At 42.0% G+C, this 11984-nt stretch overlaps 1 protein-coding gene across 1 annotated transcript; it reads right to left on the minus strand.

Moving 5' to 3' along the window:
• Positions 1–971: 971 nt before the first annotated feature.
• Positions 972–10476, minus strand: LOC116327617 (transcriptional repressor scratch 2-like). Its single transcript, XM_031749242.2, has 3 exons — positions 10437–10476; positions 3717–3925; positions 972–2151 (listed from the first exon to the last, which is right to left on the minus strand). Exons 2-3 carry the CDS (start codon positions 3886–3888, stop codon positions 1340–1342), a joined length of 984 nt encoding a protein of 327 aa, XP_031605102.1. The 5' UTR covers positions 3889–3925; positions 10437–10476; the 3' UTR covers positions 972–1339.
• Positions 10477–11984: the final 1508 nt, after the last annotated feature.

Here is an 11984-nt window from a genome sequence, read left to right on the forward strand (position 1 = left end):
CTTTCAACTGCTGCTGTGTCCACAGTGTTTGCTCTACAGCCATCATTTTACCCTCAAAACGTCGCCATCGTTCTTCTCTTTCCAACACCGTGTCTTTCAAAGCTCAGAGATGTAAACCTTTAAAACTGTGTGGATCCAAGTGGAGGGATCACATTTTAGTCATTCAGTGATTCAAAGATTATGAACTTTTAATATTCATTCAGATGTTTCCTGACTCTAAATTTTCTTTTCTCATTTCTTAGGTTTTTCTAATTTACAATTAAAACATTTTCAGCTATTTTCCAACTTCTTCTGTGTGGTTGTCAGCTTTTAGCAGTTCAGCACTTTTGTTTTCAGGTGAAAATTTCTGTATTTTTCATCTCATTCAACATTTTTAACTTAAAATTCAGCAATTAATTCATTTCAGTGCATACATTCAGATTCAAGCATTCACACTGCAGTTTCTTCAGAAAATGCACTTTCTAGTCTCCCTGTGTTCTTCTGTGCGTATTTAAGTCATGTCTACTCGTGTACTAGTTGCTGGTCTGTCTGTAAATTTCCTGTGAATCTACTGAGTTTCATCCGTGTGTTCTCCCTGCTATCTACCTTCATGTGCCTCTGCTCACCCTTGTTCATGTTCATGTTTAGTAGTTTAGTTTTTCCCAGTTCAGATTATCTTTAGTTCTGTTTGCCATTTTCACCTTGTGTTTCATTTTAACAATAAGTCTCCTTCACACCTCCATGACTGCCTGCGCTTGGATCCTCATGTAATTCCTCCACACGGCTCATCCCATTCGCCATGACACATGTTTTGTATTTGCATATACCCACAGACATGAGCAAAGGGAAGTTACTCACTGTTTTTATTGTCATCACCAAATTGATCAGACAGGCAAATATACTATATCAGAGTATACTTTGGCTTTTGTTCTCATCAAATCCAGCACCTGGCTTCTTAAACATGTTAAATTGACAAATACATTAACCCATAATAAATAAATAATCTTCAAATTGGCAAATAAATAGTTAAATAAGTTAATAAATATGCAAATATATTATGCAAGTAACCAAACCATCTGAGATAAATTAAGAGCTTGGTGATATATCAAATGATAGTGATGTGTGAATTATTGCAATCTATAAAAAGAATATAAAATATTTTGCATTTGTAATCAACACTGAGATTTTTTATGAATTTTTCTACATGTTTCCTGAAGAATTTACTGTGAGGTTATTGCTTATGTCAAAAGGCAGGGTTTTGATACATGCATTTGAAAAGTCTGAGAAGTCACAAGCCGTCCTCTGACTCAGATTTTTGAACTAGAAAAAAAAAACATATAAAGAAGAAAGGATTTTCCTTTCAGTCCTCAGAGCTGCAGTCACCCTCTGTTGACTGCCCTTTGAAACAGGCCGACTCATAATGCTTGTTCAGGTAGGATTTGAGCGCGAAGCTTTTACGACAACGTTTGCAGGAGTAGTGTTTGAAAGCTGAGTGCGTCTGCATGTGGGCACGCAGGTTGGAGCGGTCAGCAAAGGCTTTGCCACAGTGAGCACAGGCAAACGGTTTCTCCCCAGTGTGAGACCTCATGTGACCCTGCAGGAGCCAAGGCCGGCTGAAAGCTTTGCCACACACCTTGCACTCGTGCTTCATGTCATGGGTCAGCATGTGCATGGCCAGAGCCGGCATAGACACATAAACTTTGTGGCAGGTTGGACATTTCCTGGCCTGCTGACTGTCCAGACTTCGGTGAGTCTGCTTGTGCCTACTCAGATTGGAGGATGTGGCATACGACTTGCCACACTCACTGCACACATGACGTTCTTTGGATTTTCCTTTGGCGGGGCTGCAATCTGTTGAGCTGCTTCCCTCGCTGCTGTCCAAATGGCTCCCTTCCATGTGAGAGCATCTCTGTTTAGGCCTCCGGCGCGAGCGACCATCAGAGATGAGAAAGCCACTGATTGTGCATGCCTCCGTTTCGGGGCTGCTGCTGTCCGACTCAACTGTGGCACTAGAAACGGGGCTGTCCGGATCTTCCATGTCGTGGTCAGAGAACTCTTCCCCGCTGCTGCCCCCTGGGGAGTACAGGGGCCCTGCTGTGAGCCCAGTCTGCTCATGACTTGACTCCTTTGTGCTCTTAAACACTGAAGGGATGATGTAATCCTGGATGTAGCCTGGGAAAGAAAATACATATTTAATATAGACTCTAGAATTAATACGTGGAAAAGAAAAGTGTCTTCTTACCCCAACCTCAATATGAAATCTATTCAGGAAACTATTTGTAAGTCCCAGGTTTAGCAAGCTCTAAGACTGAAATATTAATGAATCTGTGATGCACCTTTGTGATTCAGTCGATACTCTCAGTGGCTCCATTGAGAGCAATCACAAAGTTAAATAAATGAAAATATAATGTGCTGACTCTGAATCAAGAGTCAGGCATGTATAGTGCAAGCCAGCCTGGACTTTCTTGTCAGAGCCCTGCAGCTGCAGCAGCAGCAATCTGTCTAAATGTGTTTTGGAAGAAGGAACGGGTGGGGAGGGATGATCAAAACAGAGCATCTATGCAGTGAATCCCCTCAATCACTAAATCGTTTTAATCAGATCATTCCCCATCTGTGACGTTTGTGAGAGTGTTCATGAGTATGGTAATGGGGAGACTGAGTGACAGGTGGGGGTCTGCAATTTGGCAAAGAGGGAAGGGAGGGTTGGAGAGTGTTTTGTGGGTATGGTGGGGGTTCTGATCTTAGCAGCAGTCAGTGGTATATTCACACACACACACACACACACACAAAATGGAACACAAAGGGAAGCAGACAGCTGGCATCCTAAATCTGAGGACAAATTATTCAGCTCTGACACAAGACCTGTGATGTTGGTTGTGGGTGAAAAGGGGGAGGGGGTAAATCCACTCAAAGAATACGTTTCTTATTTCTTAAATCTAAACACACACACACATCATGTTGTTCTCACACCCAGCCTCTGTAGAAATCCCACAGATGAAAATCTCCTCTGCCAGTGCACAGCTCAAGTTTCACTTTATTGAATTACCTGCAGCACTCTCTATTTTCCAGTCAATACCCATCCTCTAAAAACCCTGTTCCATAACCTCTCACTGTTTCACATATGGATTGTGTTGCTGCAATCCTACTCCCTTTGGCTATCTAACATCCTGCAGGATCAGATGGAGAGAGATGGAGAGATGAATGGGCGGGTGGGGGTGGGGGTGAGGGGTGATAAGAGGAGAGTCAAGGGCAACGGCACCATCTAAGGACACGACAATCCCACGTGGCTATCTGCTTTCGTCTGAGTTTTCATCTTTATTTTCTTGTTGGACCTGAGAAACGTCTGCATCAGTGTCTCCACGCATGCACGGCTCATCATTCACGTACACAATAGTATTAAAGCCAAAGGCTGCTGTGTGATCTGGTCTGAGTATTAAGCAGATTTAGCCAGCATGACCTGAATACTATTTAGCATCTGCCGAGTTAGAAAACAAAAGTCCAGAGCCATATGAAGTAGGGGGGGTTGGCACTGGCTGTAGGGTTTTGGGGGTTTCCAAAAGTGATTATATAGGAAGCACGACTTTGTGTATAAATCCCTGTTTATTATATGTTAGAGGAAAAAATTTTTGCCTCTTCCTCCTTGTGAGGAAAACCATGTGAAACACTTTGTGCAGACAAATCAGTCTACAACCTACACAGCAAAGTAGAAAACGCAACTCAGAGAGATGTTTACTCACTGTTTTCACTCAGACGCACCGCCAAGTTGGTGGCTGACTCAGTGATGGCATGTGTCACGGTGTAAGAGTCATCCCAGTGCTGCTCCTGCTGCTGATGTTGATGATGATAGTAGTAGTTGGAAGAGGAGAAATCGTGAATCTTTGGCAGTTTCACCAAAAAGGAGCGTGGCATTTTTATTTTCCTCTGATGAAAAAGTGATCTAAACCTCCTAGAATAAAACGCAAACATGCAGTTGAACAGGAAAAATAACTACGCTTCCAGGTGGCCTTCTTGGAAAGGCCAATCAGCTGAGGATGCTGGAAAAAAATCTTTTTGGAAATTATTCAACGCCAAAAGAGAAAGAGAAAAGAGCAGCAAAGACAGAGCATAGCACAGAGTGGATGGAGAGGAAGACAGAAAGTGGCGAGGGTGAGACAGAGGCACACACACACACACACACACACACACATACACATACACTGAGAAAGAGAGAGAGAGAGATGTCTGGACTAGCTGAGCTCAACACTACTGCAGTCTTTTATACGTGGGCCATGAGCCCCAAAGATCAGGTGGTGCTTTGGAAGAGGGAGCTGCTTAGCATTAATCCATCAAACATCCCAAGGGACACACGTCAAATTACCACGAGCCGTCTGTGCTTTTCCCTGCAAGCGCACTCACACACATGCACATACACACTCACAGCAGTCAACCACCACCTTCTCGTCTTCCCACATCCCCCTCGTTTCGCCCCTCTGTCTCTGTCTGAAGAAGGGCAGACAATAGTGATGTAGAAGCACGTGGGTGACACTACACACAACATCTTGTCCTCCATTGTCTTTCAATGAAGTAGCTAACACAATTCATACTGCCTCAAACACATTTCACCCAACCTACCAACAACAGCATATCCGGCTCGTTACTGAAATGTTAAACTGGAGTGACATGCTCCTAGCATCAGAATGGCTCAGATATAGATATATATATATATTTAAAGTCAAATCTTCTCTTAAGCACTATAAGCACTATTTTTTCAGCTGCTCCCTTTAAGTGTCACACACCTGCACCTCTGCATGCCCCCCTTCACCACATGCATGAATTCTCCCTGTTGTCTTCCATCATATTCTACTTTTGACCAACTTGTCCTTTATCTTGCTTCTGCAACTCAACCTTGTGTCTTTAACTTTGTCTCTAATGCTCCCAATCTGAGCTGTCCCTCTGATATGCATCGATTTCTGATCTTGTCCATCCTGGTCACTCCCAGGGAACACCTTAACAGCTTTAGCCCTACCACCTCCAGCTGGGCTTTATGTCTTTGTGTCAGTGCCACCATCTTTAAACCATACATCCTAGCAGCTCTCACTAAAATCTTGAAAATCTTCCCGTTCACTCTTGCTGTGATCATTCTGTTATTGTGTCTCACACACACAACAAAAACCTTCCTTCTCTTCGCCATAACAGCCAGCTCTCTCCCTTAACCCATCATAGTCCCAACATTTAAAGTCACTACTCTCACCTCTACTCTTCTGACTTTTGGTCAACAGCACCGGAGGCGGTCATTGCTAACCTGGGTCCCAACCGATACGGTATGAAAATCTCAATCTTTATGATCCACATGCTTGATTTGGCAAAGATTTTATGTTGGATGCCCTTCCTTACGCAACCTATCCCATTTATCAGGGCTATACTATGAGTACATTATGGCTTATGTCCTCTCCATCAGTTCCTCTAATGTCCACTTGAGGCTGGCTCGAACCATAACTCCCCTGTTTGTTAAAATGTGCAAATGTTTACATCATGGTATAATATATATATACTACAATATATACCATATACAACACAATAGACACTTTATGAGTCCCAGCGTTCCACAATAATGCCCTAGTACATATGAAGAGAGGGAAAGAAATGGTGCTTCATCCACACATTAGATTACAGCATTTGAAGTTAATCTAAAGTAGTTTCATAGTCATCCAGCAGATAAAAAATGTCCCATGTTTGACAGAGATTTTGCACTCACTAACCTCCTGTCCGAGCGGGTCTGTTTTCTTTTTCTTTCAGCTGCAAAACAAAACTTTTTTTTTTTTCATCTCCATCCTCTGTTTTATCTAGGGCAGTTTTACATTTCTCTGAAGACCGACGAGCACTCTATTACCATGCAACCCTCATCAGGATAAAAAAAAGGCCCCCACAGTGAGTTCCAGACTGTCGTCTATGACTTGTTGACCTCTCAGTGCCTGCAGGGGTCACAGGGTCACATTGTGGTTGGTCCAGAGAGACAGCAGCAGCTTAAACGCAAGCTGGTTGGCTCACCTCACAGATGGCTCTGCAGGTTCAGTGTGATTGGATGATTAAAAACAAAATCTATAAACTCACTAACAGATGTTGATGGGAAAGCATTTTGAATTGGGAACTCATATAATGGCATGTTTAGAAATTCTCTGTGGTCCAGGCTAAATAACAGACTCTCAGTGATGCTAATACATTATTTTATATTATATATTTTCACATTATTGCCAACAAATTGAATGAAAAGTCCAGGATACAAATGAATGTGCCCTACCAACAAGTGTGTGCATCTTACTCCTCTGTGCTGAGGAGCTGCAGGGTTGTATAGAAACTGTTAAAAACACATGAGTGATGGACACTGGTGAGTTTTTCCACCTTCAGTGGAAAAGCGATACATCTAGCTAAATGAAAAAGATCATTGCATATTTCACTGCTACAATAATCATAATGTTATAATGACTGCTGTAATGATATGACTGTCAAGAGTAAAAAGATGAGACAAGTCTGTGATTGAGTGGGGTGGTTTGTTAGTATGACAAGTATGAATATTCTCTGTTTATTTATTAATTTATTTGACTGACAAGAGCTGTGCTGGTGCATTTTGAGATTCTTTAATATAAAATACTGATGTTAAGGGGCATGCCTAGTCAAATGAAGCTACGCGAAAGCAGGATTTAACTGTGGCATGTTAAAATAGCATTTATCCTTTTGTAATGTTTTTGATTGCAACCTTGTGTCTGCCAGATGGAAGAACAAAACCTAAGACTGTGCAAATTATATAACAGCGTCTTTGTGTGACAGCTGGGAGCTGTTTGTTTCAGCATTCAGTTTTACTAAAACGCATTAAAAATTCAATTTTTCCAGGAAGTACACTGCTTTTTAGACCTTTTTGTCTTTTTCCTGGTTTAAGCTGGAGGACCATCAGTTTCATTAGTCAGAACAATTCCAAGCTATTAAAAAAAAAAATCAACAACAAGGTGGAAAATATGGGAAACGGTAATGCCCAGTCTCTTTTTACAGTCTATGTTGGACCTATTTTTAGCTGTGCGGGTCACATGAACACATGTTCATGTGGTCAGATGTTTTAAGATGTATATTCTGTGACTCCATAATTCTGTATGCTTTTGAATGACATCTAAAACTGAATATGAGGGATCCGGTCATTGCTGAGTCTGATTAAATGCATGTTAAGCAGCACTGTGGAGAATGCACCCAGAGATTGTCTATGAAAGCCTGTTGAGCTGTGATAAGTGAGATAATTCATGTTAATCACATATAGTCATTATAGAGGCATCTTTTCAACACCTCTACAAAAATCTCCGACTCTGCCATCTGACAATGAGGCAGCTGCATGCTTGTGAATGAGGGTGATTGTCTCTTTTCTTTTAATCAGCACACAAGATTTTCCCTTCTTCAATCTGCACGTTTTTTTCACAGGTTGATTGTGAAAAAAAAAATTGGGAGCTGCAGAGGGTGACTTTTGATTCATGTTTCAACATATTTCATGCTTTTTTTTTCCCTTTAACCAGCCGGTTTTGTGCAAATGGTGTGAGGAATGCTCCTCTGAGATTTGTCTTGCAGACCTCAACTCAATTGGAAGTGACTGTTTAAAGTCTTGCACAATCTGCCATATGCACACCCCTTCCCTTTGAGAAGAGAGGCATGATGAGAGGTCAGAGAAGGGGATGGGACAAATTTTCAGTCATCAAGTGAGGTGACTGACAAGGGATGGATTGTGGATACTAAGGGAATCCCAAAAAGGGGGAGGAGGTGATGTAGAACTGCGTTTTAATCTAGTCAGATCTCAGACCTGATAAAAGGAATCTGTCCATCTCTCTTTTAGATTCTCTGGGTCATCAATCACATATGCCACTGGCCTCTACTCTGGCTGATATCAGAGTCTCTAGGGAGATGGCAAGCGTGAGCTACAGATGCTTTGTGAAATGGGAAAGCTAGCATGATAAAGGGGAAATATGGTGAATACAGAATATGATGATGTGCCTGATATACATGATGCTACTATAAGAGATTTTTTAAAAAGATCACATTCATGTATATATGTAATCATAATGAGAGGAAGATTTTTTTTGCCTTTATATGATATGTTTTATATGATTCCGACTTCTTGTTAATTACATTTAAGGAAAGGTAGTCAGTGGTAAAAAAAAAAAAAAAAAAAAACAGTAAACAATGTCTCAAGCTCAGGCTACGTCCACACCTACCCGGGTATTTTTGAAAACGATGATTTTTCTATGCATTTGCACCTTTCGTCCACACGTAAACGGCGTTTTCGGTCACTGAAAACGGAGATTTTTAAAAACGCCTGCCAGGGTGGATATTTTCGAAAACTCCGTTTTAGCATTTACGTGTGAAAACAGAGAAAACGCGTCAAAGGTGTGCGCCTTTTTTGACGTCACACTGTGCGCCACGTTATTGTTTCGGTGAAATTAATTTCTACAATACTGTTACTGTTAATTGTACTCTCTGCAGTGTTTAAATGCTTACATATACACACACAGTTACTGTCCCTCCACACATACGACTCGGTTCTGCTTCTATGCCCCATATTTGTTTACTATTTCCTACCGAGGCTTCTAGACTTCTGATTGGCCAACATTTCTACACGGTTAGTAATATATCGCCACCTGCTGCTTTAGCATGTTCCTAGCAGCGTTTTCCGTCATGTCTGCATTTACGTGTGGACGGGATTATTTTTTAAAACAAAAACGGAAAATCCCCGTTTTCAAATATACCCGTGTACGTGTGGACGTAGCCTCAGACTACTCTCCCGTCCACACTGAGACGGCGTTTTCCTCAAGGAAAAACGCAGCGTTTTGAAAACACTCTCGAAAACGCATACATTTCAAAACGGAGCTGTCCCATCGCAGTGTGGACGCTCAAAAACGCAGACTTTCGAAAACGATGAGGCATGTTGGTCATATGATGCAGTCATGTGACCAATTAAACAAAGATAGCGGAGGGCATTATACAGCAAAAAGATTAATATCAGTTTGTGCATGCTCCAGATAGCTATTCTTCAAATTCTTTAATTCTCACTCGCTTTTGCAGCTTTATACTTTTGTGTTGCTCGCAGCAACAACTGCACCTCATTGTTAGTCCATTTAAAAAACTCAGTGCTTTTCCTCGACATTTTGCCGTGACATTTCAACAAGCCAGAAAGTAAATGAACGGCAGACAGAAATGAGGCAGACCGAATCTTCTTGCGCTTCACGCATGCGCAGTACTGGAACGTAAGCGTTTTCAGCAGTTTCAATACGGTCGTTAACTACAGCACAGCCCATGCAGCAGTATATGAATGACTAACCTCGTATTGTGGATGGATTATCTCACTTGTTCTCCTGGCTGAAGTTTGGTCCTTTTACAGCATCCTGCCATGCGATTACATTTGTTCCTGACCACCGAGAACACTCACGTGAACTTTTATCGAGTGGAAAAAAAGTTAGCTTGTTTATATTATGCTAACACAGCTGTGTCGCTAGCGGTCACGTAGCACATCATTATATACCAGCTAGCCAAACTTCAGTAACCCTACAAACGTCACTGCTGTTTAGTTTTCTGTCTTCATTTATGTTGGAAGTGATAGCAGAGCTGTACGTTTTAACTTGTTTCCAAAACCCCGCAGTCAGGATATGCTATGTTGTATTTAGATAGAAGTTAGCGAGCTAACTTCCTGCTAACTTCTAACTCTGTTAAATGTCATAAATTCCGTTTTCATGGATGCCTGGATGTTAAACTCAATTGTTACACCTGGTAGAGAAGAACACTGATCATTTTATTAAAGATGAAAGACTTTAGACAGTTTTTCAACTCTCAGTAATGCCACAGTGATCGTTTGATATATGGACCTGCAGCGGAGTTTAGGCCCAGACACGGCCAGTGACGTCAGACTTAACGACCAGATAGAGATTGACAGACCACGTGACTTTCGCGCATTGCTTTGTGGGTACGAGTGACAACAAAATCAAAACACTGCATCAAGCGCTAGCATTTCCAGCACCGTAATCATTAATTCTGCGGTTTTAATCCCTACTTGTACGTCTATGTGGACGCACAACTCTGTGAAAACGACTGAAAATGATAGTGTGGACGCGGAGCGTTTTCAGACATATACGCCATTTTCAAATTTATCCGCGCTACGTCTAACAGGTCTTGTGTTAGACGTAGCCTCAGACAGGGCCCTAGTGGATTGCGTGATTAATTGGAAACCTGACCTTTTGTTTTGTTTTTACATTCACATGAACCTCACTCTCTTGGCATGCTTCTACTATCTCATAACGTGTTTTATGACATCCTGTCTGCCGCTGGCATCAGTCGACACACAAGCTAATCAGCCAAGATTGTGTAGCTTCTCCTGCAGATCATCATGCAGGTGTGTTGTTGAAGATTTCAGGCAAACACATCACTAGACTACTGCACCACTGCATTTCTCCTACCTTTTCTTGTTCTTCTCATGACCCCTTTCAAGCAAGGGCGTAGATTTGGCATGGACGGAAGGGACATGTCCCCACCAATATCCAGCGATTATTGAATTGTCCCCACCAATAATTTGATCTCTTCGAGTAAAGAAAAACAAACCCGATAGAGAGAAAAAAACGATCTGTCAACGTCTCATTCACCTAGCGGTGCAGAAAGAGTTAAATTACGTTCTCTACTGGAGTCCTGCCTCATGTGACAAATATGGCCAATGTGATTGGCTGTGCCTTTCAGGGAGCTCTGTTTAGTTTTAGCAGCGGCAAGCCTGCACTGCGAGGACCTGCAAGGAGGAGAGGAGGATGGAAGCACAAAGGAAGAACCTGGATATAAAAAAGTATTTTTCAAAGAAACCTGTAAGTCACTTAAAGTCAAGTTCACTCATAAAATGTGTCCGTCATAATAACGTTACAGGCAATGCTAGGCCATACTTGCCAACACTTCCAATTTTTCCGGGAGAATCCCGAATTTCAGTGTCCCTCCCGAAAATCTCCCGCAGCCACGATTCTCCCGAATTTCTCCTGTTTTTCCACCCGGACAACAAAATTGAAAAACCATATCCCAGATTGGCACAGCCAATTCCAGTTTCCAACAATGGCTATTACTACTGCAGCTACTTAGTTTTAGTATTACTCTTATTAATCTTTCTGGGTCGCAAAATAAACTTTTAACATATTTTCAGGCGAGAATGTAGCTGTGTAAACTTCAAATATCTGAACCGATGAGAACAGCAAACTCCCGGCACATCGTTTTAGACTTTGGCCCACATCAGTCTAAAATTGTATGTAACCATGAACAACGTGTTGCCATGTCCACCAGGAGAGACTGGACAGTATAGATGTAAAACCAATATGCCAGCAGTTCATCTCAGTTAACGAGAGGAGCAGGCATGTGTTTGGCTCCCTCACATAGTGGACATTGAGTTGTTGTGTGGGGCACCAGTAGTCCATGTCTGTTGCTGTAACAGTAGTTCATGTTTAGAATAAACAATCCCAGCTCACTGAGCTGATCGGGGCAGTAGTGCCTAAAATGTTGCATAATTTTGCTGAGAGATCTTTTACTTTGTGGTAATCTTAGATGAGTAGTTTTATGGACAAAAACCACCAGATCATTCAGTGTTCCCTTAGTTCTAATGTATCAGAGATGTTGGTGTACTATAACTGAAGTAATGTTGTTAAGTCCTTAAAGTCATATTCCTCCCACAACTCCACCCAGTGCTTCCTGCAGAAGTTCTCTGATCACTCTGCAATAGTCAGCCTTATCACTGATGGGGACGACAGGGAGTACAGAGGACTGACTCAAGACTTTGTGGACTGGTGCCAGCTGAACTACCTCCAGATCAACACTAGTAAAACCAAGGAGCTGGTGGTAGACTTCCACAGGCACAAACATCCTCCACTGCAACCACTGAACATCCAAGGTATGGACATTGAGGCTGTGGACAGCTACAGGTACCTTGGTGTTTATCTGAACAACAAACTGGACTGGACTCATAATTCAGACGCCCTCTA

This window comes from Oreochromis aureus, linkage group 5 (genome assembly GCF_013358895.1).
Source record: "Oreochromis aureus strain Israel breed Guangdong linkage group 5, ZZ_aureus, whole genome shotgun sequence".
NCBI lineage: Eukaryota > Metazoa > Chordata > Actinopteri > Cichliformes > Cichlidae > Oreochromis > Oreochromis aureus.